The 20979-nt window shown below is 39.6% G+C and overlaps 1 protein-coding gene across 1 annotated transcript in view; it reads left to right on the top strand.

Moving 5' to 3' along the window:
* The first annotated feature begins 10988 nt into the window (after positions 1-10988).
* The window catches only part of NME8 (NME/NM23 family member 8), a 57109-nt gene continuing 47118 nt past the window's right edge, over positions 10989-20979 (top strand). Inside the window, exons 1-4 of the mRNA XM_074284478.1 lie at positions 10989-11195; positions 17919-17958; positions 18049-18106; positions 18320-18429. Of these exons, the coding sequence (XP_074140579.1) occupies positions 17926-17958; positions 18049-18106; positions 18320-18429 (201 nt within the window). The 5' untranslated portion in view covers positions 10989-11195; positions 17919-17925. The remainder of the gene's footprint in view (positions 11196-17918; positions 17959-18048; positions 18107-18319; positions 18430-20979) is intronic.

Below are 20979 nucleotides of genomic sequence, written 5' to 3' on the forward strand. Positions count from 1 at the left end.
TCACTTTATTATTTTTCCTTTCTTATGACTTCTCCAGGATATTTTATCATATATATGTATTTATTTATGTATATATTTAATATATATGTAATACATATATTTATTTTATATTATTGTTGGTTTTCCTGTTGCTTGTTTGTTTTTATCTGATATGCTATTCTCTTTTAAGACTTCATAGTTGTTTTCCTTTTCACCTTTTTTATGTTACTTTATATTACATTTGGGCATATGGAGCAGAGAAAGGAAGATTCAGGACTTTCTCACTCTGCCATTATCCTGGACTTCTCAAACAAATTATGCCTCATACACTCATAAAGTTAACAGAGTAAACCTCATGTTATTGCAAAAAAGAAATAACTGAAGACAACAATAGGAGTTTTTAATACCATACTATCAGAATATAATAAATCCTAAACTTGATAAATAAGAAAGAGACTATAGACCTGGAAAGGTTTGGAAGTGTGTATTTAACAATGAAAAAGACAAAAAAAAAATCTTGGTTTTTTTCTTTTTTCTCACTTTCCACTGAATATGAAATTTACAGAAATTGTTTTTTCATGTTCTAAGTCATGAGAAACTATCATTAAATATGGAAAATGTTTTACAATCTACATTTACTAGTTCTAATGTTGTAAATAATGGAAGAAAGAGTATAATGTGTAGTTATGTCTATGTGAAAAAAAAAAGTGACACTATATAATGATTGGGCAAAATAGGAAATTATAAATGTGATAGCAAATTATGTTAAATATAAGGATAATGTAATTATATATTCAGACCTATGGGATATAGTCGAAGCAGAAGTCAGAAGAAATTTTATAGGATTAAACATTTATATATAAAAAAGAATAGAATTATAGCAAATAAAATTTGAAAAGCATACACAAATATGAGAGAATAGAATATAAGAGAAAATTTTAATGAATTGAGCCTACAGTAGAAAAAACAGAATAGCAATAAGGGAGCAAACTAACTAAACATCAGAACTAGATAATACTAATACTACTACTACTAACTATATAAATATATAAGCTTTGAAAAAGTACTTTATAATTATCTTATTTGATCCTTGTGACAACGCTAGGGATAGGGGCTATTATTATTTCCATTTTATAGATGAGGGAACCGAGTCAAACAGAGATTAAAGCATCATACAGTTAATAGGTGTCTGAATTTGGAACTTAGTCAAATCTTCCTTACTTAAGACCCAGTGGTAAGCCATTGTGGTGTCCATTGCACAAATGCTCAGATAACTGGACATTATTGGAGCAAATGTTCATACACATGCAATAAAACAGTTGAAATCATAAATAAACACAAGAATTGTTTTTTTTTTTGAAAGTCTTTCAAAACTGACAGCAAATGTCATCCCTAATGTAAGAGAACGAATCTAAATTACACAAATTTGAAATAAGAAAAGGGAGTGTATATAGAGCAAAGGGAGCAAAATATTGTCAGAGACATGGTTTTCCACTAATCCATTTGAGAACCTAAAAATACCAGGTGGTCACCTAGAGAGGTATAAAATGCCCAAATCAATATACCTAGAGGATCCAGCAAAGGACATACAGAAGGATGTAAGTGAGGTAAGAGGAGAATCAGGAGAGAGTGGTGTCCCAAAAACTTAGAGAGAAGAGAGGATCATAGAGGAAACAGGGACCAATATAACTTTTTGTTAAAACTTTATATTACTATATAAGCATATTCCCCCTAGTGTGATGAAAACTGTCTTAGAATCATAAATTAACATTGGACATTGGGGGGGGAGGTATAGTAGAATGATTTCCACACACACACACACACAAAAGTAAAACAGATGTCCATTCTCACAGTTCCTATTTGACACCGTATTTATAAATCATATTGATAGTAATAAGGCATGAAAAATAATTGAAAAGTCTAAGTATTAGTGATAGAGAAATGAAATGTCTTTTTTATATATAAGAAGACAATATTCCTAGACATCCCATAAAGGTCAATAGAAATTAATTGAGCTGAGGAATAACTTTAGTGAAGTAGAATTTAAATTTCATGAAGATTTTACTTAGTTATATTCATACTTTACTATTTTTGAGTTTCATAAATATATTAATTAAATAAAATTATATTTCTTACTATATTTCCCCAAATCATCGATGTCCATAGAATTTTTTCTAATTATCTAAGACTTTATTTCAGTCAATATTATTTTGAAATTTTCAAAAATCTACATCATATACATTTATAGATCAAGATACTTCCCAAATATTTAATGCTTTCTGATGTTACTTTAAAAGAATTTTATTTCTTATCAAGTTTTCTTGGTCTTTCTTTCTTTCACAATTGGGGTTAAGTGATTTGCCCAAGGTAACACAGCTAAGGAAGATTTGAACTCGGGTCCTTCTGACTTCAGGGTGGGTGCTCTATAACTGCACTACCTAGCTGCTCCATTTTCTTGGTATTTCATGGTAGTATTTAAGAATGTGGATGATTCTCATGGGGTTGTCTTGTGTCTTTCTTTTTATAGTATTTTCCCCCAATTATATGAAAAGACAATTTTTTAGCATTCATTTAAAATGAAATTTTGAGTTCCAAATTTTCTCCCTCCCTCTTCTTTCCTATTCCTAAAACAGTAAGTTTTGATATAGATTATATATACATATCTGTGCAATCATATAAAATACATTTCCATATTAGTCATATTTATGAAAGAAGAAATACATCAAAAGGAAGAAAAATGAAGAAAACAAAGTAAGTGAAAATATGTGCTTTGTTCTGCATGAGAATTCTATAAGTTCTTTTTTTGGATGTTGGATAGCATTTGTCATAATGAGTCTTTTATAATTATCTTCCATCGTATTTCTGAGGAGAGCTAAGTTATTCATGATTGATCATCACACAATGTTGTTGTTACTATGTATTCTTAGGTTCTGTTAGTTTCATTTTGCATCAGTTCATATACATCTTTCCAGGCTTTTCTGAAATTCACCTGATCATCATTTTTTATTGTATAATAATATCCCATTACATCCATATTTCACAGCTTGTTCAATCATTCTCCAACTGACGGACATTTTCAACAAATTTTCAATTTTTTGCCACCCCCAAAAAGAGCTGCTAAAATATTTTTATACACATAGGTTCTTTTGGGGATCTTTTTTGGGGATGTAGACCTAGTAGTGATATTGTTGTATTAAAGGATATGTACAATTTGCTTACTCTTTGATCATAGTTCCAAATTGCTCTTTATAGTAGTTGGATCAGTTCACAACTTCACCAATAGTGCAGTAGAGTCTCAATTATCCCATATCCTTTCCAACATTTATCTTCTTCCTTTTCTGCCATATTAGCTAACCTAATATGTGTTAGGTGGTACTACGGAGTTATTTTAATTTGTATTTCTCTAATTAAAAGTAATTTAGAGCATTTCTTCATATGACAATAGCTTTGATTTCTTCTTTGTAACAATGCCTGTTCATATTCTTTGACCATTTAGCAATTGGGGAATGGCTTATATTCTTATAAATTTGATTCAGTTTTATATATAGTTAAGAAATGAGGTCTTTTAAAGAGGCAATTGCTATTAAGGCTGTTTCATAGCTTTTTGTTTTCCTTCTGATCTTGGATACATTGGGTTTGTTTGTGTAAAACCTTTTAAATTGAATATGATCAAAATTATCCATTTTATATCTCTATCTTGTTTGGTCATACATTCTTCCCTTCTCTATAGATCTGACAGGTAGACTATTTGCAAATTTAATTTGTCCATCTTGTATTTTTCAACTCTGATGAACTCATTTATTGTTCTAATTTTCGCTTTTATTTCTCCAAAATGGTCTTTAGAAAGCACTCTCTATACTTGCTATGTTTATATCTATTCCTGTTATTACTACTATAGAATGGGGAAGAAAAATGATTTCCCCTTTTAAAGTTTCAATGAATATAGGATCATAGATATAATCCTGGAAGGCCTCAGAAGTCATATATCTACGCCCCTTTATTTTACAGAGAAGATGAATGTCAAAGGAGCCACCTGCTAGTGACTGCTGGGATCTAATTCTGACCAGCAGAATAGATTGTGTCATGTGAGAGGATGATAATGATACAAGGAGAGTGAGAGGCAATTGTAGTGAAAGTCTCTTGACCTCTTACCACAAATTTATTTCATCTCTATACAGAATATATATTTTCTAAGCACAGCAAGGTTATTATTGTTTAAAAAAAGCATACTTTTTTTTTTCTTCCACAAGCAACATCTGCGTCAGTAAAAACGTCCAGACAGATGTCTCTGAATGCCAGTGTGGGTCAGAATGGTTCTTAAAGTCGGCCAGTTCTGCTCAGAGAGTGAAATAATGATAACCAAAACATCTTTTAGTTTCTCTAATGTGTGTGTGATTCACAGCTGGGGGGGTGGGGTGAGCTTTGGAGAACTGAGCTATTTTCTTTTCTTTTTTTTTTTTTTTTTTTCTGAGGCTGGGGTTAAGTGACTTGCCTAGGGTCACACAGCTAGGAAGTGTTAAGTGTCTGAGACCAGATTTGAACTCTGGTCCTCCTGAATTCAGGGCTGGTGCTCTATCCACTACGCCACCTAGCTTAAGTACCCTTAAAATTCACTCCTTTATTTTACAGAAGAAGAAACAAACTGAATTCCCAGAGATTCATGAAAATGGAATGCTTTGTTCAGGGTCACACAGTTATGAAATAGCAAAACCAAGATAAAAATGGAGGTATTCAAGTGAGAAACCCATTACCCATTCTCCATTACATCATACTCAGTCAAACAAGCAATCGATCAACAAGCATCTCTTAAGGCCTACTATATACAAGGGAATGTTCAGGGAAGACTAATAGCTTTGTGTGAGGACTACTAAGCCTTTTCCAGAGCTATTTTCCACCTCCAGCTGATTTACCCATTTCTCTCACCCATAATTCCAAGAAGCTGTAGCATGTGCAGTGACCACACTCTGGCAAACTTTTGGTAGATGGGCTAAACCAGGTTGAAGGTAACAAAGGGGTCAGAGCCTTTAGTGAATTGGGGGGGGGGGAAATGGATCATTCCAAGATTATGAAGACTTCCTCTGGTAGAATGAACAGGCAAGAACACTTTGTTCCAATACCATGAAGGCCCTGAAGTAGGCGCTTAGAGCTTAGTTAGACATTAAAGATGTCAAGGTCAAACACTGCATCCTGAACCATCACCAATTGTCTTGACTTTGTCTTGCCCCCTGGACTTCAGTGACTCTGGAAGAGAGACCAAGACTGACAATTTCCCACCACTCTGCCTCATTTAAATCCAATTTTTGTACAAATCAAAAGCCATCCCCCACACCATTTTACCATTTTTATCCACCTCAAAGTTGATGAAGCAGCAAGTACAGACACCATTGGGAGTTGTGGTCAAAACCCTGTACAAGTTGCCCAAGCCATAGGGTTGGCTTCTCAGTGGACTGAAGCAGCAGTAGGATTGTGCAGCCCTGGGTGTCTGAGCAGCCTTTTTGTAGGATAGCGTTGCTCAGCTCCTGGCACTAGGAAGGGGGTAGAAAAGATGCCTTAAATGGCTTAAATCCCACCCTGACCACTTACCCATCCTCTCCTGCAGTTAAAATGCAAGGAAGTATAAAAACTCTTGCAAAGATGATTCCACTCCCCACTATTACATGAGATGTGCAGATGCTTACAAACAATATGAAATCAGGTAAACCTGAAAGATGAGAAGCTCTTGCTGGGAGAGAACTCAGCAGGTATCACATCCAAATAGCCATCCTGTGTGAAATGTGGCTGAAAAATGAAATGCTGAAGTGGGAGCTGCTTATGTGTTTGTTTTTGTTTTTTGGAATGGGCACAGTGAAGGGGAATATGGTGAAGCTGGGGTAAGTTTTGCAATCAAACTAATCTAGTCAAAAAGCTTTTGTGTTTTGCCAAAGGAGGGAATGATGGGATCTTGACAATGTGATTGCACTGGCAGGAAAGTGTCACATTGCCATTATCAACGTATATGCTCCCACTATGATGAATCCCAATGAGGTTAAAGAAAAATTTTATGATGATCTAGAGACCCTCATCTCTAATGTGCTGAAAGAAGACAAGTTTATAATTCTGGATGACTTTAACGCAAGAGCAGGCACAGACTGCCAGATATAGCAGTCCTTGGGGAGGAATGAAGGTGGAAACGGCAATAGCAATGGTCATCTCATAACCTCATCACCCATTACTGTCTTCCACTTACCTTAATGCAACAACACTTTGTGTATTCTCACAGCAAACATTGTATTTAGCAGACTAAATGTTTTTGTTAAAAGAGACAGATGGGATGGGAGAGTGACAAAAGAGACATGAAAGGCAGAGTGCTGAACTAACTTCAGATTTCTCTTCTCCACACTAAATATTCCCATTGAACCCAAGTGATAGTTACACATTCAGAAGAATTAATGTCAATAGATTATAGGGCTTCATTGATCAGGAACAATTTCTTGCCAACTTGGAAGCAAAGCTGAGTCAATAGTGGACCTGAAAAGGAGTGGCAACTTTCAGAGCTTTGGTGTATAGTACCTTATTTACTCATCTGGGCCACTTGCAAACACCAGGATTGGTTTAACAAAAATGATGGGGAAATTCAGAAACTATTAAATGAAAAAATGAAAATTTCACAAAGTTTACCAAAAGGGAAGTCATTTGTCTCTAAGAAGCCAGTGTTTAACTCCATCCAAAGGAAAGTACAAGTGAAGCTTAGAGAGATGAATTCTTGACTGAGAAGGCAGCTGATATTCAATTTCACAATGATATTAATAATCCAAAGTAATATCTATATCTATATCTATATTCTATATCTATTATCCTAAGCACTGATTCATGACCAAAGATGTATCTCAACTACGCAGTTCAATGGAACCACAGTGATTAGTGATAAGGACATGATCCAAGAGAGATAGGCTGAACACTTCTATAGTTATAAAGAATAAACATTCTGTTATTAATTAATGCTAAAGCTACTGTCAATATATCTCAGGTCAAAGTCAATCTCTCTCTAGCCAAACTCCCAACTAAAGGAGTTTGAATGTCAATAGGCTCTTCTTGCATGACAAATTACCCAGTGCTGATTCAATTCCAGCTGAGATTTAGAAGCTAGGGCCATTCTTTGCTCCTACAAAAGCTTTTTGAAATTTTTTGGGTTATTTGACAAGAAGAGGTTATCTCTCAGGAGTTCAAGGATGTCCCCACTGTCAATTTCTGTAAATATAAAGGAAATAGATTGGTCTGTGATAATCCAGGAAGGGGGGAGGAGGTGGGCAGGAATATGTCTTCAGCATTGATGGTAAGATTCTTGTCAAAATCCTTCTTAGTGGGCTAATCCTTCACCTGGAAGATGTTTATCTACCTGAGAGCCAGCGTGGCTTGAGAAAGGGCTGAGGAAGATAACTCCAGGAGAAATGCTAAGAACAGAGGTCTGTTTACAACATCTGTCGATCTGACCAAAGCCTTAGATATTGTCACTCATGAAGGCTTGTGGAAATTTATGGCAAAATTTGTCCAGAGGAGTTCACCAGGAGTGTGTGTCACTTTCATGATGGTTTCATGAACTTGCCTGGGCTCTGGATAATGGGCAATGCTCTCATGCTTTCCAAGTCACCAGTGGAGTAGAGCAAGGCTATGTGTGTGCACCCAGGTGTGATGTTTTTCTCTTGTCAGATGTCTTCAATGAGATCGAAAAACAGCACCAAGGTCAGCTACTCGATTTATAGTAAATTATTTTACTTGAAAAGACTACAAGCCAAGATTCAAGTGGAGGGACAGTTGGTGGATGATTCACAGATGATTGTGCACTCAGTGCAGCCTCTGAGGCTGAGATGCAATAAAGTAAGGATCAAATTCTCTGCTGCTTGTGCTAATTTTGGCCTAAACAATTAACTTAAGAAAACACAGGTACTCTATTAGCCAGTATCCCATCGTTCACATATCGTCCATGGTTCTATAGAACCATCAGTTACAGCAAATGGACAAATTTTGAATACCATGGATAAGTTTACTTATCTTGGCAATATATTTTCCAGGGATGTCCACATAGATGATGAAGCTGGCATATTGTCAGAAACTAGTTCAATGTTTAGGAAGCTCTGAAGGGAAGTAGGTGAGAAAAAGAGGTATAAAAACCTCTTTATAAAGTGAAGGGTCTACAGAACCGTCATGCTGACCTCATTATTATATGCCTTTGAAACCTGGACAGTATACCAGCGCCGTGCCAGGAAACTGAATCCCCTCCATTTGAACTAATTTAGGAAGATTCTGAAGATCATCTGGCAGATAAGGTACTGGACACAGAGGTCCTTTCTCAAGCTAAACTCCCATGTATTCAAACTCTATTATAGAGATTCCAACTCTGATGGGCTGGGCCAATGAATGGAATTCATTGTTTGAATCCTATAAGTATACATCAAAGACTATTTTATGAACACTCAAAGCAAGAGCTCAGAGGGGGAGTCAGAAGTAGCAGTACAAGGACACTCTGGGTAACTTTTTTTTTCTTTTTTTTCTGAGGCAGTTGGGGTTAAGTGACTTGCCCAGAGTCACACAACTAGGACATGTTAAGTGCCTGAGACCAGATTTGAATTCAGGTCCTTTTTATTTGAGGGCTGGTGCTCTATCCACTGCACTAACTAGCTGCCCTTAGCATAAGGATACTCTCAAAGGTGCTCTGAAAAAACTTCGGAATTGATTACATGGCATGGTTTTATTTAGAGTGAGAATTTAAATATCAATGTCATTCAGTTTTCTCTTCTTCAGTCCACCCTCCACAGCTATTAAATTGATTTTAAACTTACCCACCACAGCAATTCCTGGCTTCCCTCAAAGCTCAGCTCAAGAGCTACCTGTTTTCATGAAGATGTTGCTTCACTTATCTGCTAATACTTCCCACACCCCAGCATACCCCCCAAATACTTCTTATTTATTTTGTATATTTTCTAAGCAGACAAGCAGTCTCCCAAATAAAATGTAAGTTCCTTGGGAAGCAGGGGACTGTTTCATTTTTGTCTCTGTAATCTCAGAACTCAGCACAGTGCCTGACACATAATTGGTTAGGGGGTTGTTGTCCCTTCATTCTCAAAGAGAACCAAAATGACATTATGTTGGAGTCTAGGTACAGTGTGCCCTACTGTGGCCAATCAGACCACATGAGCTTGGAAGGCTCTACCACAAGTCAGGCACAAATAGTCCCATATGAACATTTGGAGTGGAGCTGACCCTGAATTTGCACATCTCATTATTTTTTTTCGTTGAGCTATTGCAATTCTGCATTGCTCATAGAGCACAGTGCCTTCTTTGGTACAGGCACACCTTGTTGAGTTGATCAATTCTGATGGACATGGTTCTTTTCAACAATGAGATGATTCAGACCAGTTCCAATGATCTCGATGAAGAGAGAGGCATCTACACTCAGAGAGAGACTGTGGGACCTGATTGTGGAACACAACATAACATTCTCACTCTTTTTTTATTGTTGTTTGCTTGTTTTCTTATCCATTTCCCCCCCCTTTTTGATCTGATTGTTCTTGTGCAGCAAGATAATTGTATAAATATGTATACATATTTTGGATTTAACATATCTTTTTACCATGTTTAACATATAGTGGATTACTTGCTGTCTAGTGGAATGGATGGAGGAAAAGAGGGGAAAATGGAGTACAAGGGTCAGTGCTGAAAATTTATCCTTGCATATGTTTTTTAAATAAAAAAGATCTTTAAAAATACATAAATAAATTCCATCTGCTCCCTAGCATCTTCAAGATCATATATAAAATACTCTTCCTGGAATTCAAAGCTCTTCATAAGCAAGCCTCCTCCTACCTTCCCAGTCTTCTTACATTTTCCTGTCAGCCAGGTACTCTTTAATCTGTAGCAATGACCTCCTTGCTTTATGAACAAGACTCTCTATGTCTTGGATCTGGCCATTTTTCTTTCTTTCTTTTTTTTTTTGGAGGCTGGGGTTAAGTGACTTGCCCAGGGTCACACAGCTAGGAAGTATTAAGTGTCTGAGACCAGATTTGAACTTGGGTCCTCCTGAATTCAAGGCTGGTGCTCTATCTACTGCGCCACCTAGCTGCCCCTGGATCTGGCCATTTTTCACAGCTGGCTTCTCCATACCTGGCATGCTCTTCCTTCTCATCTCTGCTTCCTAGCTTCCTTTAAGTCCTTAAAATTCAACCTCCAGGAAATCCTCAACCTCTTAATTCTAGTTCCTTTTTTTTTCTTTTCCTTAATTCCCATTTATCCCATTTGTCTAAATTTGTTTGAATGTTGTCTCTCTTATTAGATTCTAAGCTCATGGAGAGTAGGGATTATTTTATCTTTTTGTGCCCCTGGCACTTAGCACTATACTATGCCTGACACATTGACAGATTTTAAGGAAGTCAGAGATTCTATGGGGGGGGGGGAAGGTTACGTGGAGGGCATTTGAGGCATGGGGGGAGGGAGGTGAGATGGAGCAGCCCAAGTCAAGGCACAGAGAATGGAGAGATGGAGGGTCCTGGGTGAGAACTGGCAGCTGGGCCTGTTCAGCTGGCCTAGAGAATGCTGGGAAAAGGAAGAACAGGCAAGCTAGAGAGCCACCAGGTCGCAGAATGCTCCTGATGAAACAATTACAGAAATGCTCTTCTCTTGGGGTCTAGGGCCACTAAGTGGCCAATGACTTATGTAGAATAAGGAAAAGTAAAGGAAAGTAACCCGGATGGTGAGCTGCGCTGGCGACATTTGCCCCTAGGCCTGCTTAGTCTAGAACATTCCAGGCTGACATGGGCAGCAGTGTCTCAGTAGCCCCAAGCTCCCCATCCTATATAGAGCTGGCCAGGGGCCAAGCGGAGGGAGACGTAGCTGAGCAAACAGCGGCCCGCCGGTGCCAGGCTGTCCGGTGCCAGGCCCGCTGGTGCCAGACCAACATGTCGGGGGCGCCGAGAGGGGCACCGACGACGTGGGCAGTGCAGCGCGGGCCGCGGAGCGCTCGCACCCCGGCCTCAGGTGAGGGTGGTTGGCCGCGCGCCGGGGGGTTGGCCAGCGTCCCCGAGGCCCTTATTCTGTGTCCCCTGAGGGTCCAGCGACTGCGGCAGCAGTGTCCATCTTGCTCTCAGCCAAGCCTCAGTCGCCTATTCTACCATCTGTGCACCATCCCTTTCTCCCTTTGCCCATCTCTCTGGTACTTCTCCTTCCGCACTGCTGGGTCTCCTCAGGTATTCAGAAAGGGGAGAAAAGGAAAGAAAATGCACCGGCTGGGTCGGGGCGGGGGCCGGGAGGGGAGGGGATGGCTGTTTCAGTGGGGGTCAGTTACATGGGGCCCCAAGACCACCCCAGTTCTAAGGATCCGTGACATTTGGGACGACGACTCAGCTCGGGCTTAAGGCTTGGTGGCGCTGATGGCCCAACAGCTCCGGGAGCTTTCGGATTTCCCGGATCCGGGGCTGGAGGGTTTCTGTCCTCTAGACAGTCGCCTGACTGACTCTAGTCCTGTCCCTAATCCTTAAACCGGGGACTGTCTGGCTACAGAACTCTCCGCTCTGCAACGCGCTTTGCGTTCATTATCTCCTCCGAGCCTCACAGCTGCCCTCTGACGTATTCTTCTTCCCATTTTACTGGTGGAGAAGTCAAGGCTCAGAGTGGTTAGATTATAGATCACAGGCAGGGCTTGATTCCTGGCCTTCCTTACTCTGAGACCAGCCACTACAGGAGGCTGCCTCACTTCCTTCATGAGTAGAAAGTGGGAAATGCTTCTTCTCCCAACCTGTTCTTGGTCCCCATCCAAAGCCTTTACAGCGCTAGTTCAGCATTATTTCTGTGACCTTCACTCTCACTTTGGAGCCAGGTCCTGCTCTATTATTTCTGTGACCTTCACTCTCACTTTGGGAGCCAGGCCCTGCTCTATTATTTCTGTGACCTTCACTCTCACTTTGGGAGCCAGGCCCTGCTCTATTATTTCTGTGACCTTCACTCTCACTTTGGAGCCAGGTCCTGCTCTATTATTTCTGTGACCTTCACTCTCACTTTGGGAGCCAGGCCCTGCTCTATTATTTCTGTGACCTTCACTCTCACTTTGGGAGCCAGGCCCTGCTCTATTATTTCTGTGACCTTCACTCTCACTTTGGAGCCAGGTCCTGCTCTATTATTTCTGTGACCTTCACTCTCACTTTGGAGCCAGGTCCTGCTCTATTATTTCTGTGACCTTCACTCTCACTTTGGGAGCCAGGTCCTGCTCTATTATTTCTGTGACCTTCACTCTCACTTTGGGAGCCAGGTCCTGCTCTATTATTTCTGTGACCTTCACTCTCACTTTGGGAGCCAGGTCCTGCTCTATTATTTCTGTGACCTTCACTCTCACTTTGGGAGCCAGGCCCTGCTCTATTATTTCTGTGACCTTCACTCTCACTTTGGGAGCCAGGTCCTGCTCTATTATTTCTGTGACCTTCACTCTCACTTTGGAGCCAGGCCCTGCTCTATTATTTCTGTGACCTTCACTCTCACTTTGGAGCCAGGTCCTGCTCTATTATTTCTGTGACCTTCCCAATTACTTTGGAGCCAGGTCCTGCTCTATTATTTCTGTGACCTTCACTCTCACTTTGGAGCCAGGCCCTGCTCTATTATTTCTGTGACCTTCACTCTCACTTTGGAGCCAGGCCCTGCTCTATTATTTCTGTGACCTTCACTCTCACTTTGGAGCCAGGTCCTGCTCTATTATTTCTGTGACCTTCCCAATTACTTTGGGAGCCAGGTCCTGCTCTATTATTTCTGTGACCTTCACTCTCACTTTGGAGCCAGGCCCTGCTCTATTATTTCTGTGACCTTCACTCTCACTTTGGAGCCAGGTCCTGCTCTATTATTTCTGTGACCTTCACTCTCACTTTGGGAGCCAGGCCCTGCTCTATTATTTCTGTGACCTTCACTCTCACTTTGGGAGCCAGGCCCTGCTCTATTATTTCTGTGACCTTCACTCTCACTTTGGGAGCCAGGTCCTGCTCTATTATTTCTGTGACCTTCACTCTCACTTTGGGAGCCAGGTCCTGCTCTATTATTTCTGTGACCTTCACTCTCACTTTGGGAGCCAGGCCCTGCTCTATTATTTCTGTGACCTTCACTCTCACTTTGGGAGCCAGGTCCTGCTCTATTATTTCTGTGACCTTCACTCTCACTTTGGAGCCAGGCCCTGCTCTATTATTTCTGTGACCTTCACTCTCACTTTGGAGCCAGGTCCTGCTCTATTATTTCTGTGACCTTCCCAATTACTTTGGAGCCAGGTCCTGCTCTATTATTTCTGTGACCTTCCCAATCACTTTGGAGCCAGGTCCTGCTCTATTATTTCTGTGACCTTCCCAATCACTTTGGGAGCCAGGTCCTGCTCTATTATTTCTGTGACCTTCACTCTCACTTTGGAGCCAGGTCCTGCTCTATTATTTCTGTGACCTTCCCAATCACTTTGGGAGCCAGGCCCTGCTCTATTATTTCTGTGACCTTCACTCTCACTTTGGAGCCAGGTCCTGCTCTATTATTTCTGTGACCTTCACTCTCACTTTGGAGCCAGGTCCTGCTCTATTATTTCTGTGACCTTCCCAATCACTTTGGGAGCCAGGCCCTGCTCTATTATTTCTGTGACCTTCCCAATCACTTTGGGAGCCAGGCCCTGCTCTATTATTTCTGTGACCTTCCCAATCACTTTGGGAGCCAGGCCCTGCTCTATTATTTCTGTGACCTTCATGCTCACTTTAGGAGCCAGGCCCTGCTCTATTAAGAGATGTTTATTTCCTGTTTGAGAATATCAGTTTGTTAATTTTAGACCGGAGTAGATCTGGTTTGGCCAGCTGGAGGAAATCAGTGAAATGTTCTTGAGGAGCTTCACCATTTTCAAGCCACCACTGGACAGAGCATGGCTGTTTTGTGCAAACTTAACTGAGGAGCAAGTCAGATTGTATTACAGATGACAGAGAACATTTGAGAACTGTCTGTTCTCAGTAGCCTGCCTGGCTACACGTGCTCACTTGCTATTGCTCCTGGCTAGATTGATCTTTTTATACAAAGGAAAAAAAAAAAAGAGCCAACTCTGCTTCTGATGTCACTTAGGAGTAAATTCTCAGCTTAAAAAAATTGGCTTTTTTAAAATGGAAGGACCGAAGGGCTAAAAGATCCATAAATAAACAAGGATCCACATGGTTGAGCATTTCTTCACTGATGACTGGTCCTTCAGCAGCAGCCTTAAGTGCATGTGGGTTTTATTTATGGGGGTGGGAGAGGAAGGATGTAGGATGCAGGATGCGTGCTTTCTCATAATTAGCTTGAGAATGACAGTTACCTCAGTGTCTCTTGGCTGCATCTCAGGTGGCAAGTCTGCCCCTTGTGGGCAGAATCCTGGTCCAAATCTTATGTCTCCTATTTCCTATTTGTGTGATGGTGGATCAGCCACACTCTCATGGACTCCCCGTCTTCTCATCTGTAAAGTGATGAGGTTAGACAAGATAACCCGGAGGTCTCTTTCAGCTCCAGATCCCTGAGCTGAAGATGGCTATGAATCTGACAAGCATATTAGACAAATCGAGCACCATCTCAGAGGAGGGGAGCCAAAAGCTTGAAAAGGAGGAGCTAGATCTGTTGAACTTCTTAGCATGAAAATTATACTTCAAAGCAAGTGGAATATTTTTATCACACAAGCAAACAAGCATTACAATCAATGATTTTTTTTTTTTAATTTGGAGAATACTTATTTTGGTTTTCATATGGGATATATATATTTTGTAAATTGTACTTTATTTTTATTTTTAAATTATTATTATTATTATTTTTTTTGGTGAGGCAATTGGGGTTAAGTGACTTGCCCAGAGTCACCCAGCTAGGAAGTGTTAAGTGTCTGAGACCAAATTTGAACTCAGGTCCTACCGACTTCAGGACTGGTGCTCTTATTTACTAAAGCCATCTAGCTGCCCAATAGCACTTTATTTTTAAAAATAGTCCTAAACACTCCTTTTATTTATTTATTTAATAATTATATATTTTTTGACAGTACATATGCATGGGTAATTTTTTTTTTAATATTATATCTTGTACTCACTTATTTTCTGAATTTTCCCTCTACCTAAATGACAGGCAATCCCATACATGTTAAATATGTTACAGTATATCCTAGATACAATATATGTGTGTAAAACAGAATTTGTTATTGCATGATAAGAATTGGATTCAGAAGGTAAAAGTAACCTGGGTAGAAAGACAATTGTGCAAACAGTTTACACTCAATTCCCAGTGTTCCTTCTCTGGGTGTAGCTGATTCTGTCCATCATTGATCAAGTGGAACTGAATTAGATCTTCTCTATGTTGAAGATATCTACTTCAATCAGAATACATCTTCATACAGTATCGTTGTTGAAGCTAAACACTCTTTTTAAAAAAAAATTAGAATTTGAATTACAAATTTTTCTTTTTCTCTTCCCTTCCCCTTCCTCAAGATGGCAAGCAATCTCAATCAACCAATCAATGGTTCTTTTTGTTTTGTTGTGAGGCAATCAAGAGTTAAATGACTGGCTCAGGGTCACAATCTAGTGTCAAGTATCTGAAGTCAAATTTGAATTCAGGTCCTCCTGGTGCTCCAGGTGCTCTATCCACTGCAGCACCACCCTAATCAAAGATTTTTTTTTTTTTTTCTGCTGAGGCAATTGGGGTTAAGTGACTTGCCCAAGGTCACACAGGTAGAAAGTGTTAAATATCTGAGACCAAATTTGAACTCAGGCCCTCCTGACTTCAGGGCTAGTGCTTTATCCACTGAGCCACTTAGCTGCCCCAATGATTCTTAATATAGACATCTCATTGATTTAGGGAAGAAGTGCCCTTAAATGGAAGTTACAATGACAATTTTCATATACAATAACAGATATCCGAATGATGAGAACGACAAAAGGGCTTTTTGGGGAGGTTGTAATGGGGACAAGTATCTCAAAAAGTATTAGATTTTTGGAAAGATGGGATAGTGATTGATAACCAATGAGAGTAGAGAAGGAGCTGCCCAAATCTCATTTTGTTTGTTTTCTATACTAAAAAGAATGACTTCTGTATTCGGAGGGACAGAAAATGAACCACAGGGAGTTAGTATCCAAGATAAATAGGGAAATAGTAAAAGAGAACCTAACTACCACTGACAGATTTAAAACTCTTGGCCCAGATGAACTATGTCCCCAGTTCCTGAAAGTTGAAAGATCATGGAAAATAGAAGAGTGCTACATGATCAGACAAAGACAAAGGTTTTCATTAAAAAAATAAATAAATAAAATAATTTGGCTACTGTAGACCAGTGAATTGAACTCTGATTCATAGAAAAATTTAACCCACTAAAAAGATGATTGATGAACCATTCTCTGGAAAGGGAAGTAATGATTCTAAAGAGTCAGGCTGACTTCCTCCAAAACAAATTAAGTCAGACTAACCTCGCTTCCTTTGTGGACAGCTTCTCTTAGCTAGTGGACAAGGGCAATACTTTTAGTAAAACTTTTTGCTAAAGTATCACCTTCTATACTTGTGGAGAAAATTGTGAGATCTACACTAGGTGATGTGGCAATAAATATATGCAGATATATATTTGGTAACAAATATGTTCAGGTTGGATAGCTGGACTCAGAGAACCATTGTGAATACTTCCATATTATTGGTAGGCTTTCTTCAGGAGAGGAGGATTCTGGGTTCTGGACATGGTTTGGCAAAGACTTGGATAAAGGCATAGATGGCCTGCTCGGCAAATGGGCAGATGACACATAGCTAGGAAGTCTAGCTAACAAATTAGCTAATAGAGTCAGGATCCCCAGAGCTGGAACATGGGGCTGAATGTACCAAGATGGAATTCAGCAAAGGTAAACATGAAGTCTTGTCTTTTGGTACAAAATAATCAAAAGATGGGATGACATAGACAAGTTCAGGAAAGGATCTGGGCATTTGGGGGAGCTGAAAGCTGCACCTGAAAGCTGTTAGTGACATGGCTGCCAAAACTCCAGTGCAGGCTGGGGCACAGCTGCCAGGAATGGGGAACTGAGAAGCCCCTATACTCTGCCTTTACCTGACTTCATTTGGAGTATTGTCTCCTATTCTGGGCACCACAATTTAAGAAGGACTCTGCTAACCTGGACAGCACAAACAGGATAGTGAAGACCACAGGAAAGAATTAGACACATTTAACTCTATCAAAAGATATTAGCAGGCCAGGTCCATAATAGTTACGCCAAGGAATGACTGTCATGTAAGGGAAAAATTAGCCCAATTCTGTGTCATAATAATATAGCATTTACAAAGCACCTACTATGTGCCAAGTACTGTGCTAAGTGCTTTATAAAGCTCTTATTTGTGTGGCCCCAAAGAGCAGAATCAGAAGCAATCAATTCCTGATGTCAGGAAAAAACGATCCCAGACTTCCCACCCATCTGAGCTGAACAAAAATGGGGAGTCTTCTCACTGATGCTTGATGACCCCCAGTTGGGTCTATGGGTCCCCCTTGTGGGGATTTGACTGGGTTTCCTCTTAACTCTCAGGTTCAGTGATTCAGGCAGAGAATCTAGGACTATGGAGGGTTCAGTGCATTCAGCAAGAGGCCCGAGCACTCTCTGCAAGCACAGAGTGGAATGGCCCCCAGGTCTGCTGGATGTGTGGGAAATTTCTGTTCTTATTAGATCTTCTCAGTGACAAGGAGAAGAGAAAGAGAAAGCAAAGTTTAGCTCAGCTTTCTATGTACAGGCAGGGATAGCATGAATCATGGCATGGGTCAGAGCTAAGAAAAAGGCCACCAAGAGTAGCCTGAAAACCCTGTTCTTGCTGACCGTAGTACCCTCCTGGGTCACATTGGGCTAGGTGGCAATGAGCCCTTAAACATCTACAACTGCAATTCTCTTCCTTCCACTTTTTCTTCAGTATGTTCTTTTTTTCTCTTTTTACCTATTCAGCAGGTAAATGGCAGGCAAGAAGAAAGAAATCCAGTTACAGGTATGCATCATGGCCCTGGGAGCCATTTGGTGGGTGGGGACCATTTGTAGCTTAACTACTGATAGTTACATAGTCCTTTCCTTGTTGTAGACAGTCATCAATAATGAAACTCTGTGGGAAGAAATGCTGCAGAACAAAGGCCTAACAGGTATTCTTGGGACTGCTGCCCCTTTAGTAGGCTAGATCTGGGTCCGGTTATTCTCTCCGACCCCTTGGCTCGGGTTCAGAGAACCTCAGTTTCCCAATAACAGGATGTTGGCCATTTGGGAGTCAGCCCTGTCCTTCAGCCCAGATTTGGAGGGGTGCCTCTGTCGATGTCATTGAGTTTGCTTGACTCTTCTTAAACATTTCTATGTTTTAGTTATTGACGTCTATCAAGCTTGGTGTGGACCTTGCAAAGCAATACAGGCTTTGTTCCGGAAACTGAGAAATGAACTTTCATCGGAAGAGGAGCTTCTACATTTTGCTGTGGTAAGGGCTTACACCCATAGGTCCCGGATATAGGATTGGAAGGGATCCTGAAGTGCTCTGATGCTGTCCTCCAAGTGGCCCTGAGAGCTGAGGTGTATTTACTGAAGTCTATTTTTCATGGTGTCCAATATCACCCTTCTTTCTCCTTCCTGGTATATGTGTGCCAAAGAGCGGCTACTTTAACTTGGGTGAATTATCAATCTTTTTTGAGCACAAACTTCCTCATCTCTCAAAGAAATAATCATATTTATTATTTCTACTGAAATTCCATTTGGATGTCTCCTCATGGTATGGAGGTAGCCCCTAGTGATGAAGGTGGATTTGATGAATGTTTTCATTCAGAAAAGGAGTCAGGGAAAAGTCAATAGATACAGGTGATGAGCTAGGGGGCTCAGTGGATAGAGCTTTGGGCCTGAAGTCCTAAAGGCCTGAGTAACATCATCTGTCAAGTGAACTGGAGAAGGAAATGGTAAATCACTCCAGTAACTCTGCCAAGAGCAGTATTGGTAATATATATTTTTACACATTATATGCTATATATGTTACTCTATGTGCTAAAATGTTACATTGCAGAAAAATAGACATTAAAAAGGAGATATAGTTAAATAAACAATTTAACACACTTTTGCTATTATACAAAACCTTTTTTTGTTCTCATCAAAATATTAACTTTTTTTTTATGAGAATAATGTGACTAGACATGTTTTATTATTTAAAAAGAAAAATCTTGTTTCTGTCCTGACACCTTTTATGGTTTCTTTGGTGGAGTTACTTCATTTCATGACTAATTTGATATTCTATGTTGCTGCCGTGACATTTTGTTTGTATGACTCATTTTATACAGTAATGTTCCAGCCAGCCAAGACTAGATGCTCTTCTCCAAACTCTCTCTGTGGTCTCTTGCCTCTGTGGATTTTTATGTTCTGTTCCCCAAACCTCGAATGACTTTGGCTATTTGGAGCTCCTATTTCCTGACCCTCAGCTCTCACTCTTCCCCACTGACATTTTGTTTGAGCTCTTTCTCTCTCGACTTTGCCCCTGTATCCTTCCCTGCGCCATAATGTTGATAATAACTCATGCACTCAATGAGGGCAGGGACTGTAATGTCAATGTCTAATCAAAAAGCTTGATTCAGTACCTGCCATGTCAAATACTGTGCTAGATGCTGGAGATACTGTACAAAAATGAGACAATCTCCATCCTCATGGAGCTTATATTTTACTAAGGAAAGTAGCCCGTTCATAGATGAATAAATATACCTACAAAATAAAGACACAGTGATTTGGAATGGAGATAATATCAAAGGGAATCAGGGATGGCCTTCTGAAGTTGAGGGGCTAGACAGTCTAGGAAAAGACCTAGGAGATGGGATGCATTTGAAGTTGAAGAAGGCTAACTTTAAATATTGATGTTAGTAGCATTCTCTCCATGTTCTGTGTAGTTCTGGCTTTTGATGTCCTGTATTTACTTCTTAGAAATGCACCAATTGCTTACAAATTTGTGATGCTTTATGTAAATTTTTAATGCCACTGTTCCTTTATTTATTAAAAAAAAACATATTAACCATTCATGTTATGACTGTAACTGCAAAATACTTAAATCAAAAAATTCTCTAGGTGCAGATTAATTCAGCTTGCTACCCAAATGTGCCCAGGCTCATCGTATTGTGCACAACATGTTTACAACAGTAGTCACTTGTTTTGTGAAGCTAAATTAGAGACTGGATTATTTCCACATACACTGAAATGATTTATTTTTAACTTTTATATCTATGTTTATTTAAGCTCCCATAAGTCAACATGCAATCCTCCCCCAGACATAATATAATTTTTGAATGAAAATATTGTTAAAAATTCCTATAAACACTTGATTTAATTTTCTCAAATTATAATTTTCTTACATTTACATGTTTAATAAAATCATTTTTATTTCAAAAAACACCCAATTGTATCTGAGATTTCAAAATAAAACAACCCAATTTTCTTTAAAATTATCTATTTTACAAAAATGAACATCATTGTTAGGGCCTTCTATAAAGGATGGTTATAAAGGATGATTTTCAAGCAAAATACACCCAGATAGAATTTTAATCTGCAATAAAGTTTGCACTCACTAAAGTTTTATTCTTTGACATTCATTATTAGAACAAGGGCCACATTTTCATTTTTTCTTGGACCGTGTAAGTAAGCATTAGCTGGCTCTTCAATATATTCTAAGTTAATGAGTCTCTGCTATCACTGGGGTTGGAAAACATTTTTGAAAATGAAGCTATGGATGTTTGGGGCATGTTGAAGCTTGCAGACTGGAGTGAGGTGAGACTTCATGGTATAAATCATTTTCTTGGACTATTTGAAAAAGGGTGTTAGGAATAGGCTGGAGGATGGTGGATGTGTGTGGGGAGGAACATCTCCTTTAGACTTCAGTCATTATAAATGATCACAGATAGTCACTTGTGGTCTACAATAATGAGATTTAAATAATCATGTCTTCTCTCTACAGTTCATTGCTCTGAATCATAATATTTCCTTTTTTATTACAGTTTTTTATTTA

The sequence above is a fragment of the Sminthopsis crassicaudata genome, chromosome 1 (genome assembly GCF_048593235.1).
Source record: "Sminthopsis crassicaudata isolate SCR6 chromosome 1, ASM4859323v1, whole genome shotgun sequence".
NCBI classification, from domain to species: Eukaryota; Metazoa; Chordata; class Mammalia; order Dasyuromorphia; family Dasyuridae; genus Sminthopsis; species Sminthopsis crassicaudata.